Source organism: Phaseolus vulgaris, chromosome 3 (assembly GCF_051622355.1).
Source record: "Phaseolus vulgaris cultivar YP4 chromosome 3, ASM5162235v1, whole genome shotgun sequence".
NCBI classification, from domain to species: Eukaryota; Viridiplantae; Streptophyta; class Magnoliopsida; order Fabales; family Fabaceae; genus Phaseolus; species Phaseolus vulgaris.
In genome coordinates, this window is record NC_143500.1 from 11,867,488 (window position 1) to 11,881,627 (window position 14,140).

Consider the following 14,140-nt stretch of genomic DNA (forward strand, 5'->3'; position numbering starts at 1 on the left):
AGAAGATATTACAAATTGAGATATTTAACAGTGAAGGAGGAGCGTTTAATTTATAACCCTCAAACCTCCTTCCGAAAGAATGAACCCACCGATGTGGGACTCGGGATTAAGCCAAAATCAACAGTGAGTTAGAGAGTGAGAGTAAAGGGAGCCCCGCGTGAACGAATAGGTTCTGGATCTAACATATATCAACGGTTCAGGATGAAACCGCATATATCACACAAATGCATATATAACGATGGTTTAGGTGGGAACCGTCATTAAAAATGGCAAAAATAGCAAAACAATTACAAAAATGCCACCGTCTCTTTTATTACGAAAAATCTTTATGAACCGTCTTTATACGAGGTTGTAGATTTTGTCTTATGTACTAGTGAATCAAATTCTCACACATCCAATCTCTCAAATCTTCAAATATTTCCTTGTGAGCTTTTTTGTGCTCTCTTTGAGAGTGTTCTTTATGAACTTGAGTGTTCTTAATCTCAAGGGAGGTTAAGAAGGGATAACCTGGAGAAGTTTAATTACTCGTTGTAACTTGAAGAAGTGTGTTTACTCATTGTGTCCGGGAGATATTTGATTACTCGTTGTAACCAACTTTTTTGTTAGTGAAAGCTCTTAAGCAATTTATATAAGGGGACTTTATGTAGCTCAAATTTGTGAGTTAGGATAAATTTTTGTGTGTTGTTCTCTCTTTACTCTCACTAGTTGCTTTGTTTTGCTTAAATAGACAGTCAACCTAGATGATCTGATTTATTCTTATTAGATTATATATTAGACAATATATTTTTATTTATTATAAAAAGATTTTAAGGCTCCATTAAATCCCCAACCTATGAAGTCAATTGTGTCCACAACTCACACATTCTTCCTTCTAACTTATGAGTGTACGACCACATTACAAGAAATTTCACTTCAACTGCATCTTAAAGTAGATGAGTCATCGATCGTTAGCCTCGTAATGCTTGATAGGTAAAAAAATGTGTGAAACTTATCTAGATATCACACCAATCAGGATAAATTTACAAATGAAACTAATATGACACACATTTTCGAACTTACATAGTTTGATTGGAGGAATTTTGATTTTAGATAAGACAAGTTATAAATTTCAATTATTTTTACTTTTTCACTTCCTCAATTAAATCAAAATTGATTCTCATTATTTTTAATTATTTGATTTTCTTTTTTCATTCCTTTCTCTCTTTTTGGATTCCTCCAGTTTCCAAAGACCGAATATCGGGGAGTTTCGAACTCCCGAACACAAAATTGAAATTGTGAAATCAGGCGGGAGCCCGAATTGCATTTGATACAGTGTAATCGTCCTAATTCAGAAATTAATGTTCCTTTTAAGTCCATTTCAGGTATTATAAGTTAAAATAACATTATATTAGGAAAAATTGCCGTACAGAGAGTGGAAAAAGTGGAATTCGGTGCCTCGTTGGTTGTGTGCAATAGAGTGTGTCCAAAACATTTGTTCTTTTCAAAGATTACTTTCCCACATTTTCTATCTTACTTTTCTCACTCTTTTCTAAACCTTCTTTCTCTCTCACCTTCTTCTTCCCTCTTCACTTTCTCGCTTCAAACTCTCCACTTTCTCACTCCCACATTGAAGGTGTAGAAAACAGACCAACTTTGGTTGCAAAATATGGGTGCTTCGGACAACAACAATCACTTTCTCCAAGTTGTATTCAACAACTTCGACGTTCTTGCTCTGTAAATCTCCTCTCTTCTTTTTCAAATTATATACTTTTTTTGTTTCACTCTTGCTCAAGTTGTGGCAATCATTTTGGTGTCGCTGTTACTAAATTCATTCTATAATTGATCTTTACTCCAGACCCTTGGTTACGCTTGCTTACCCTTTGTAAGTATGTTTCTTTTTTGCTGTATTTCTTTCATTTGGGAAAATGAATGTATGTCTGAATTTTCAACTTTTCTGCCTACCCTTTTGCCTTTATGGTCAGATATGCTTCAATTAAGGCCATCGAGACTAAGTCCACTGCTGATGATCAACAATGGCTCACTTATTGGATTCTGTATTCCATTCTCACACTCTTTGAGCTCACTTTTGCAAAAGTTCTTGAACTGTGAGTTTCTCTTCTAGTCATGTTTTAACTATTACAACTTCATTTTTGCGATTGAGATTTTTTTTCCGTGAAAAGTAAGGATTTTGAAAACAAATCCCCAAACACTTTGCATTTTATTTCCTACTCTAGAATCATTTAGTGTTTACCCTCAAAATTTGTTTCTCGGGGGGCGAAGAGGTGTGTTTTTGGTTTTTAGACAGTGGAATAGTCACTTGCTATAAAGCAAGTGGAATTTTTTTTTTAAATGACGTGTTCCATATTTACATTGAACATAGTATGATATCACAGTATCTGAAGAAAATTAATTTAAAAAATATTTATTAAATCTATGATAATTTTATTACAGTTCTAACATAAAAAAATATATTAATTTTTTAAAAATTTAATTTTATTGTATAAATTTATATTATAATTATAAAAATAAAAAACAAATCAGTGAAAAATATTTTTTTATTTTAAAAAATAATCTTAAATATATTTATGCACATAAATCTTTATTGTAAATTTATATAATATATAAATTTATGTTTTTATATTTTATATTTTAGATATTGTAGGAATTTTTATATTGGTGTTTCTGTTATATCAGTGCGTATAACTCGTTGTCTTTTGTACTTCTAATAAAAGAAATCTTTCCAAAATTCAGTTTTGGAAGGGCTTTTAGAAATTTGAACTTTTTCATTTTTGATGTTGAAACTGAGCTAAGCATGAGTGTTATCACAATCCTGATATTCATTTTTCAATTTTGACATCTAAAATTTCACTCCGGAAAGAGGGTTTAAATTTTTTCTGCTTCGTAGTACGTGATAGTAAAATAATAAAATAAATTTAAGAAATTTTTTCCAATTTAATATTTGAAACTTTATCAGAATTGGAATCCGTGATGATCAGATTGGATTCGGAGATGAGGTTTTCATTTATTTCTCACTATGTTGAAGGGAAGTAAAGTGAGGGAGGAAAAATTAAATTAAATTAAATTTTAAAATTGTTAAAAAGATTCTAAAAAATTTAACTAAGAGTAGGAATAATAAGTTTTAAATGGTTTGTGAAAAGAAAAAAATATTAAATTATGTAACGTTTAATATAAATTGGTTTTGTGGATAATTTAAATATTTTTAAATTTTAAAAATAGAAAAAAATGTTAAATTTTTGTAAATATTTATTATTATCGGTAAATTAATTTTTTTGATATGATTTTAAACAATACAGTTAGGAAATGTTAAACAAAAATATAGATAATATAATTTTAAATTATTCAATTGATATTTATTTTAAAAAATACACAAATAATTTTATTTATTTTTTCTTATTGCTTATTTTGATATGTTATTAACGAACTAAAAATACAAAATTTAATTTCAGTCTCAATATTTTAATTTTTTCTTTCAATTTATTTTTATTATAAAAATACAAATTAGAATTTATTATTCCCAAGTCCAATTTATTATAAGAATATAATTTATCATTTATTTTCTCCATTATAATTAATTAGTTCAAAATATTTTATTTTATTTTATTCTCTTTATATTTATATTATCCTATAAAATAATCCTATGTATGCAACAACTATTATATATAAATAACCGAAGATTAAAGTTATATGTGCTAGGGCTAGCTTCATGTTTCCATTTTGCCTTGACTTTTTTTGTTTTTTATGCAAGACTTGATGAAATAAAGATAAGAGACTGTGCCATCCTATCATTTTTTTCACAAATGGTACGGATTTGGTAATTAATTCTCCAATACACATTATAACTAAACATTGTTTTACTTTTCTTCCACTCACATATTCACGGTTTTTCTTTTCTTTCCTTCACAATCTCACAAAAAAAGGGGTATCCTTTCCTTTTTTTTCCTCCCTCATTTCTTTGCACCTATCCCAAACGATGTAAACTTTAACACAAATCTTTTGATAATAATAACTTATTACGGTTTAAATGGAATACATACAAGGATTTTGAGGTATCAACCCCCGCTAGAAGCGTATAGGAATGTTGAACTTTGGATAACATAGACTCTTATCATTCTTTACAATAGTGGAATGATACAAATCTTCTAGAGTTTAGTTTCAATTTGGTCTATTCCAAGAGAACTCTACCATGCCTAACAAACAATTTGGAAAAACTACACAAAAATTGGTATGTGGAGACGACTTGGCGAAAATTGGCAGATTAAACATGGAAAGTGAATCAACCACCAAGAACTAGCATTAAATGGTCGTGCAATGCATGTACCTTTGTTCATCCACACACATAACAAAATCCATCAATCCTAGTTGAAACTAAGAAAAATATTTTATTAACACTCTCTCTCACTAACACATTTGACACCACTTGCGTGGCACTAATTGACGCTGCAGACGTCGTGACATTTGACGAAGACGTGACACTGACTCTAGATTATAATATATGACCCATAGCACACGCAAAACTGGTTACCCGTGTGTCTGTAAGTGGTTACTTATGTGACATTTATAGTCACTCACTATTCATGGAAAAAAAATCAATTTTTTTTAATAAGAATCATATATTATATCGGTTGTTTCTAAAAATCGATGTGATATATTCTTTTTTATCCTATTTTGAAGCTCGCGCCGCTCATTCACGCACAATCTCACTCTGTCACGTCATTGTCACGTCTACCACGTCAAATGTGTGTCATGTACAGAGAGTGTCAACATATTAGGAAACTAATTTTAATTATCCACAAAAGAATTTTACTGACATTTATTTGCAGTTACAATAAGAATATTACCCAAATTCGTTCTCATTTGAACAATTCAATTCACCTCAACCACAATTTGTAATGAATAGTAGAAAACAATCATTTGTGTCCATTGATTTATTGTTTAACTTGTTTGGAGTGAATTTAAATACACCACCTTATGTTAATATTTACAAGCAACATATTCATCCAACACACATTTTTAAAATGAAGGAGAAAGTTGTTCCATTTCATTCCAAATGAATACACCACCCACACAATTTGAATACAGTGACAAATCGCAACAACCGTCCGCACTCATCATGACGCAACCCATCACATAGCAGACGTAGTCATCAATGTAGAATTGCTCACCATTAGAGTCTCAAGGGGTCCAACACATTTAAAATGAATTGTCAAGTTTTAAAATATCACATTAATTTTACTAACACCTAATTACTTAATATTATATTTATAACATTTTATTTTTTGGTTTAATATAACTTTATTAATTGACTTTGTTGTTTTAAAATTATCTACTGCATTTTTTTATATCAAATTAACATGACTATATCATATGAAAATAAATTTTACTCACACCTAACTACATTAACATTATATTTATAACATTTTATTTTTTGGTTTAATATAACTTTATTAATTGACTTTGCTCTTTCAAACTTATCTACTACAATTTTTTTACATCAAACTAACATGATTATAGCATCCATAATAATGAAAATAAATTTTACTTATATATAGTTACATCAACTTTACATTTTAAACATTTAATTATTTGCTTAATTTAACATTAACATTATTATTTATCTATTTTTAATTTTATTTTCATACAACAGTTTTTATCCTTAATTACATTTATAAATTCAAGTTATGTTATTGCAATTTTTAAAATCCTATGTTAATTTAGTGTCACAAATAATAATAACATTAATATTATTTTCAATAATAACATTAATATTTTTTATTTTCTTCCTTCTCACAAACAAAGTCCAATTTAAATTAAACATTTTTAATTAATTATTTTATATTTGTTTTGTAAATACTTATTACTTCTTTAATATTATATATTTCTACTTTTTTAAGCACGATGAATATTTTTTTTCTATAGAGAACCAATAGATTTCTCTATTTTTTATATTTGCTTTACATCTGTTTGTGTGTTGTTTCTCCAATATAATAGTTTGGTGCTAATTTCAGGCTTCCCATTTGGCCCTTTGCCAAGTTGATATTCAGTTGTTGGTTGGTTCTGCCTCACTTCAATGGAGCTGCAGTTGTGTACAAGAATTACATCAGACCATTCTATATGAACCCACAAATTCCAATTCCACAAGGATCTCAAATCTGGTATTTTCCCCAAAAGAAGTCCTTATTCAGTGGCTCAGATGATGTTTTGAGTGCTGCTGAGAGATACATGGAAGAGCATGGTACAGAAGCCTTTGAAAGACTTATAACCAAGGTACACACACATTACTAATGCTTTTAGTCCACAATAACTGCTCCTGCTTCTAAGTTAAGATCTTTGTAAATTTTGAACACTGTGGCTTTTGGGACTATTCAGCTTTGCTCAGGGAATTGCATGTTAAAATCAGAATTATACATAATTTATTTGTGAACTAAAATCAGAACTGTGGACAATAACTGGCTAGCATGGGAGATAACTGTCTTGTATAAGTCTTGTTTGTATTTCATTTAAAACTTATGGTTGCATGAATTCCAATGCATTTCAACTCACAAGTAACAAAGGGATCCTTTGCAAAAGTAAGTCAAAGGTAACTTAACCACAAACATATTGTTGAAGTTACCAAACTTAATATCAGAGTAGTTTTCAATTTTCTAATTGAGTTCTCAAAAGAAAGTTTGTATGAATCATTTGAGGTAGAGAACCAGGAATTACAAGCTGAAATTTCATTTACAAGTTGAAATTTCATTTGGGTTTGGAACAATATTTTAATCCATGGAAAACATAATTGGTTTTGATGTGCAGAATGACAGACAGGCTAGGACAAGGAGGACTGGAAATTACATGATCTTTGATGACGACTATAGATATTGAACTTTGTTATTTTTTCTAACAAGATATTGAATGTTAAAGCATCATTGCTAATATTTCATTTAATCATATTTTGTGATGTTTGATGATGACCTATTGAACTATGTTATTGGGTCACTTGTTCTCTAACTCCCTTCCCTATTTTTAAAGTAGTGTATCTTGTAATGATTAATTTAGTTATATTTGATAAGTAACAAGGTAAAATAAAAAATAAATATTTTTGTAGTAGTTAATAGAAAAATAAGATTGCAACAAGGGTCAATTTAGAAATGCAAGGGATTGTGGTTGAAAGCCTTTTGTGTAGTCTTTGTGGGGTAGAGGAAGAGACTCGTCGTCATTTGTTATGCAGATTTGCTTGGTTTGTATGTAGTCATTGTTTGGCTTGGCTTGGTGTGACGAACAATGATACACGGTTAAATTTTTTTCAGTTTAGGTTGTGTAACACCTTTGATTCTGTTAATGATGTTTGGGGAGCAATTTAGATTGTAGTAGTTAGCGAGATTTGGAATCACAAGAATAATGTCATTCTCAAAGGAGGGTTGTTTGCTAGGATTCAATTAAAGGTTTGGTCTTGGGTTATATCCAAATCACATTTTGTTTTTTTTTTTCTCTTACTGACTGGTGTCTTGATCCATTGGTTTGTGAGGGTTGGCAGAATATGTATAAGGGTTAAACCACCCTGGACTGGTTCATATTTAATTTATTGTTTATTGTTGATTACAAAACAACTATAATAAAAATTATATAAGATTTTTTCATCTACTTAATATTTATTTGTTTAAATTTCTAAGATCAAACATTTAATTTTAAATTACTTCAAATTTTTATTTTATTATATATATATAAATATAATGAGTATATTATTAAATCACCCAAATATATATAAATATAATGAGTATATATAAATCACCCTTATCATATATTATAGTTATTATAAAATTTAAAATAAATATATATTCCATTTCATACATACAATTTATATTTTATTTACGAACTAAAAATTTATATTTTAAATTAAATTAAGAAATGTGTATAATTACAATAAGGAAATAATTAAATGACATAAAATAATATTTGGAATACCTCACTAAATAATGATAATTATAAATAATATAAAATAATTAAATAAGATAAAGAAAATTCACCAAGTGAGAATTGTTAAGTTACACTAACAATTCTTACTATAAATAATTATAATTAACGTAATATAATTAAACAATATGAGGTTTGAAACCTCTTATCAAATAATTATAGTTATAAATAATATAAATAACTAAGATGGTTGAAGGTATTTCATTAAACAATTATAATTATAAAATAATTGAATAAAATGAGTTTCCTGAAACCCTACAAAATAATTATTGTTATAAAATATGAGTAAGTATAAAAATTATAAACGTTTATTTTTATTTACTTTATTGATTAGAACTAGAAGTGTTTTTAGAAGGTTAAAAATTCTCATCATTCTTCCCTTTTATTTTTTAGTTTTTAAATTTTATTTTATTTTACTATTGATTTTTTCCTAGGATAACCATATTTCTTCTTCTTTCTTCTTAGCTCTTCTTATCACTTTATACAGAAGATAAATTTAGAAAAATAGTTTTCACTTTTTTTAATAATTAATATATCTTTAAATTTTATTTATTACTTTTAATTGTTTTGTGTTATTCTTATATCTATTAAATAGTTATCAAATGTTGTTGTATTTTATGCAATATATTGTAGAAATCTTAAAATAATAAGATATTTACACTATTTATTAATAATGTAATTAAAATATTATATGGAAAATATTATTTTATAACTTCCGAATGTAAAATTTTGAGATACTAATGTTTTTTATTACGTTTTAAAATTAATTTTTCTCTGTAATAACCTCAAAATTTTCTAAGTATATGCTAAGATTACGCGTAAGTCATATGAAAGAACATGTTCATCTTGTGGGAGAAGAAAAATACTAAAGATAAGGGTGGTGTGTTATTATGGATGGAGGATATGACAATTTTATGTTATTAAACCAGAGAAATTATGGTGTACTCCATTAAATTCTAAGGGATTAGAATAATTAAATTTGTATTATAACAAAGGTGTTTAAATTAGTTTCATATATCATCATCTAGTGATAAAGTTATTACATATTTTAATTAGGTACCTAATTATTAAAATATGTTTTCATTTAATTTAAAAGGTATAATTATTTCAATTTAAAGTTTGATTGCTGTTTTATAAATATTTTAGAATAAGGTTTGATTGTTTCACATTCAAAATCTGAAAACTTCGAAAATATGTTATATTTCAGAAAAAAATAATAATACACCGTTAAGAAGTTATAAAAATATTTTTAAAACTATAATCGCATTTTAAAATTAATTAAATTTAAATAATTAGGAGCCAAATTATAATATGTGATAATTTTTTAGAAAGCAAAATTATATGATTCTTCTTCAACTTCACGACGTATAATTTTGCCATGATGCATCCTTATCCAAACATAGTCTATACTAACCATCTTGCATGAAGCATTATTGTCCATTAACATGCTACCACCTTCAAAATATTCAAATGTGGCAAACCACTCTCTTTGACAACTCATACAAAAGGAACAACTATAATATAATCTAACAATCACTGATAAGAGGTTGTTGTTTACAAACAACAATGAATACCAAGTCATCATTATTAAACATAACATTCTTTTGAAATATATATAAATACTAAATTATGTTGTTGATCGTTATAAATTTGTCTTTTTCTATTGATACTGAAACAGGAAAACTCTTTATTATAAAAATGTGATAAATAATATTTTTTGATAAAAAATAAAAATATATTTGATAAATTATACCACCTCTAATCCTTTATATAAGAAATAATTAGTAATGCCTTTTGTTTTAATTATAAAAAATTATCATTTTCTCTCAATGTCAGTAAATTTGGACCAAGTCAGGTCTTGAAGGTGATTTTCAAGTCAACCTTTCAACATTGCCTATTTGAGATGCTTGAAGATCACAATGAGATGATCTCCTTATTGATAAGACTCCGAGAATCAAATTTAGTGTGAGCATTAAAAAATATGAGTGTAGTGTGTACTGCATAGAATAATGCTTACCTTTTGCTCAGGATCTTAAAGTCTTTCTATAATACTCATAGATCATTATTCAGGAGTTAGTAAACATATAATAATTTGTTAATATATTCCCTTTATTTTAGGGTGTTGATATATAGAGTATTGTCTCTAACTATTTACTTTTGTTGAGCTTGTGCTAAGAAAGAATATAACTATTTATATTTTAAATACTTAAGTTGCTTTATGTTACTTTAGTACCTAATTCGTTTTGTAAAAAAACTGACATCTTTTAGGGTCATTGGCCCTGTCCTTATTTGGACCGAACATTGTCTCTTGGACTCGAGATAAATGACGCGAGGAAACATCTTTTAAGTGATCATGTCATGACCTAATCACGATCGAACGATACACTTTCAAATGTATTAGTTCCTATTTTTATATTCTTAATTTATTGTAAAGTTTAAAAATTCACTTATTTTTTTATGAATGTATTTATAAACCTATAAACTAAATGACTCGTTCACATTGAATTTTTTTGAGTGATCTCATTAGATATAATCACATTAAAACCAATTAATTTAATAGATTGTAATGAAATTTAAATTTATGAGATTGGTATTAAGTATTTGATATATTAAGTCATTTATTGTATATAATTTTTATATGTTCTTCTTTACCACTGTCATGTATTTGAGGAATACGCGGGTAGGGAATAATGGTTAAAAAGTATGATTAAATAAAATTGCACTTGGCATGTGCATATTAGATACAAGTATTTTTTTTAAAATATAAATATGAACATGGATATTGTAGTTAGTCATTCAGATCTACCCATTATAATTTTAAAGTGGGTGGCAAATACTAAAAGAGAACATCAAGCACTTGTTGTGTGTTTTGGGCTTTAAAAACATAATTTTAAAATTTTAAATTGCCTTTTGAAAACTGAAAATATAAAATTGTAGTATTTCTTATTGGTAATAGAAACAAGTAGTGTTTTTATATGTCGTAGAAAATCTACTTTAAGAAATTAAAAGTCATAACAATAAACATTTTTGAATATAAAATATAATATAATTAAATTTATAATAAATAAGTAAATCAAATTATAACATAAGATTATATTTATCTGATGACAATTTCTTAGTTTGGTTGAAATACGGCAAATTTTGTTTGACAAATTCAAACCACATGAATGAAAATAATTTTAATTACAACCAGTTCTAATTTTCGTCTAAAACCAAGTAAATGCGACAAATAAAAAAATATTAAAAAATGTTTATGATTAATTTCAAAATGGAACCAAATCCTTCCCATTGGTGTAATAAAAGCTCGAGTGAATATGGTTACATTATTACATTAGATTAAACACCCAAATTCCCTTTTTAGTCCGCGAAATCCAACTGGAGTTACTGCGTGTGGTAAAGAGCACGGTGTACGGTGCACCCTCGAAAATGAAGTTTTTTATCCCATTGGATGCATCCCAGATGAACCGAGGAAAATCCCTAGGAGGTCTTAGCGTGGTCCAAAGCACAGGGGAGTGAAGTTCCCCAAGAGAGCGACACCAGCGAGGCATTTCGTTTCAAATCCCGAAATTGGACTCATTTGTCCCCCCAAAGTTCCAGAAAACGACAAAACCAGCCATCCCCATCTCCCAGATTTCAGTTGCTGACGTGGCTTTAACCGGCAGAAAAAACAGTTAGCTCCTCTCAGGAGAGAGACCCCTTTCGCGTGTTACCAAAATTTCAAACGAAGCTCCGCGAATTCGAGCTCAGAAAGAAGAAAAACCCAAGGCATTGTCTCTCGCCACCGCAAGCTCCACACCGCAACCTCTCCTTCTTCCAATTCCCTTCGCCGCGGTTCCAACGACCCCGACGTCTCCTCAAACGGTTAGGTTTTTTCGCGTTGTCCGAGGATTCCTCGCAATGTCGCTGGTTTCGGTTATCGTTGCGTTGTTTCCTCCCGCATTGGCGACGCCGAGCCGTCTCTGCTAGAGGGAATCCGAGGAATTCCGAGGTTTCTGTGGTGACCGCGTTTTCTAGGGTTTTGTTTCGAGCTGAAAGTGGTGACCGGAGGCGCATTTCTCTGCGGTTCTATGAACTCTGCGGTGTGGTTGAGCTATGGGGTAGATGAGACTAGCTTCGCTTGGTTAATTTGAAAGCGCTGAATTGGGTTTCATGGGGAGGGGTTGGACGTTGCTTTATGGTATATGCTTTGTGTTGGTTCGTTGTTCAAATGGGTGTTGGGTCCATTCTTGGGAAGCGCCTCTTATTGCAACTTGAATGGCTGATCCTCAGAAAACTGCTCTTGGGGAGAGAGATATCGAGCAGGTTCAACAGTTTTGGCTTTCCTTCTATTGTTTCTTTTGGTTTTTAATGATTAGTGTAGCAAAATAGAAAATGAAAATAAAATTTACTTTCCTGTGTGTCCCATTCAATATGTTTTTAGTGGGGTGAATAATAATTTTTAGTATGGGAGTCATATACAGTTCCTTATGTGCTGTGTTTACTGTTTTTTTCTGAAGTTTTATTTTGGTATTTGCATAATTCTTTAATATGAATCTTTATTATGCCGATTACTGAGGTGAAACTTTAATTCTAATTGAAGAACAGCATAATCAACACATGTGAATCCGTATCTATGTTTTGTCCTAATATACAATGGTTGCTGACATAACCAAACGTTGAAACTGGAAGCAGACTTCTTGCCTTGTGCTTCTTAGTTTTGGAGTCATGGATAATCTTCTTTCCAGGATAATTAACCTTTTTTGTTCCCTTTGTAGGCAATTGCATTTCTTAAGAAAGGCTCATATCTTCTAAAGTACGGACGAAGAGGGAAGCCGAAGTTCTGCCCGTTTAGGCTTTCCAATGTAAGTTGCTATTGTTATTGCTTCTTAAAACAATTGTATTAGCCTAAAAGGACATAAAACTACCACTTTTTTGATTTAGAACTTTATACAATTTATACATGACAATTTTCTTAAGATTTTACTGACAGTAACAGTTTGCTGATGGAAAGTGGTAAACACAGCAACAAATAGGTCGCTATTATATACATGATGACCACAAAAAATATTATAATTGACTAAAACAAGTTGTTAAATATGCATAAAATCCAGTAATGAACAGTAGTTTAGGAATGCGTGAATCTTGTTTGAATAATCTAAGATGCCAAGCAGCTTATATATAACAGCAAATTATTCGTGAGGGGAACAAAAGGTCAAATGCCTTTAGATGCATTGTGTCTTCAATGTTATAAAATAGGAATTTTATATATTATTTTTTGAGTATTAAGCTTTTGCTAGGAATTTAAAATGTGCTTATTTACTTGTTTCTGATTTTTCCCATTCACATGTATCTTCTGTTCTACACTATTCAATGCTATTGGTTTTGGTTTTAGGATGAGTCTATACTCTTATGGTACTCTGACAAGGAAGAGAAACAGCTTAAACTCAGTACTGTTTCAAGGATCATTCCAGGGCAGCGGACTGTAAGTTTGTAAAAAGCCTAGAGACTATTTTCTCTGGTTAATTCTTGGTGCCTTTTTTGAAATTTCAAGCCTTCACTTGAGTTCAATACATCATTCTGAAATGACCTTGGGGCTTTATTTTTGTAGGAATAGTTGGAAAAATACATATGTTTGACTGATCCTTAGCACTTTATTTTTTTTATTGGATTACTGCACCATGTTCATTATTTTGGTTTGATGTTATCATCCAGGCAACATTTCAGCGGTATCCACGACCTGAGAAGGAATATCAATCATTTTCTCTTATATACAGCGATAGGTCCTTGGATTTGGTGCGCTTTCTCTCTGCATAATTGTTTATTATTATGAAAATTAAACCTACTAGGCCTGTAATGAAGATTGTCTCATCATCTTTTTCTTCTCACTGATCTGGTTGTGAAAAGCTAGTCTGATATTAAGTTAGTGGGTTGAGTAAAATGGGGAATTTATAACTTATGAGCTTCAATATTTGATTCACTGCTAATCTATGTACAGATATGCAAGGACAAAGAAGAAGCTGAAATCTGGTTTGTTGGTCTTAAGGCATTAGTTACTCGAGCGAACAATCGCAAGTGGTTTGAGTCAAGAACTGATGACAGTCACTGTTCTGATAGTCCAAAATCTAGCACACGAAGATCCACTCCATCAAATACACCATTTTCTGTAACAATGGCTTTCATCTTTGTGTTGTTTCATACAGTTCAGATAGAC

The 14,140-nt window shown here is 29.6% G+C and overlaps 2 protein-coding genes across 5 annotated transcripts in view; both read left to right on the forward strand.

Annotated features, from left to right (window-relative positions):
• Window positions 1-1,502: 1,502 nt before the first annotated feature.
• Window positions 1,503-6,962, forward strand: LOC137806590 (HVA22-like protein c). 2 transcript variants are annotated; one of them, XM_068606792.2, is made up of 5 exons: window positions 1,503-1,713; window positions 1,835-1,861; window positions 1,962-2,084; window positions 6,006-6,264; window positions 6,793-6,962. In XM_068606792.2, exons 1-5 carry the CDS (start codon window positions 1,646-1,648, stop codon window positions 6,859-6,861), a joined length of 546 nt encoding a protein of 181 aa, XP_068462893.1. In that variant the 5' UTR covers window positions 1,503-1,645; the 3' UTR covers window positions 6,862-6,962. The 2 variants fall into 2 exon arrangements, with proteins under 2 accessions (XP_068462893.1, XP_068462894.1); XM_068606793.2 differs by having other exon boundaries at window positions 1,506-1,713; window positions 6,042-6,264.
• Window positions 6,963-11,416: 4,454 nt separating this feature from the next.
• Window positions 11,417-14,140, forward strand: part of LOC137806591 (Regulator of chromosome condensation (RCC1) family with FYVE zinc finger domain-containing protein) — a 33,451-nt gene continuing 30,727 nt past the window's right edge. Inside the window, exons 1-5 of one of the 3 annotated variants that reach the window (XM_068606795.2) lie at window positions 11,417-12,252; window positions 12,705-12,791; window positions 13,322-13,411; window positions 13,642-13,722; window positions 13,925-14,092. In XM_068606795.2, coding sequence (XP_068462896.1) covers window positions 12,205-12,252; window positions 12,705-12,791; window positions 13,322-13,411; window positions 13,642-13,722; window positions 13,925-14,092 — 474 coding nt within the window. In that variant the 5' untranslated portion in view covers window positions 11,417-12,204. The remainder of the gene's footprint in view (window positions 12,253-12,704; window positions 12,792-13,321; window positions 13,412-13,641; window positions 13,723-13,924; window positions 14,093-14,140) is intronic. The other 2 variants (XM_068606794.2, XR_011080370.2) reach the window with 2 other exon arrangements.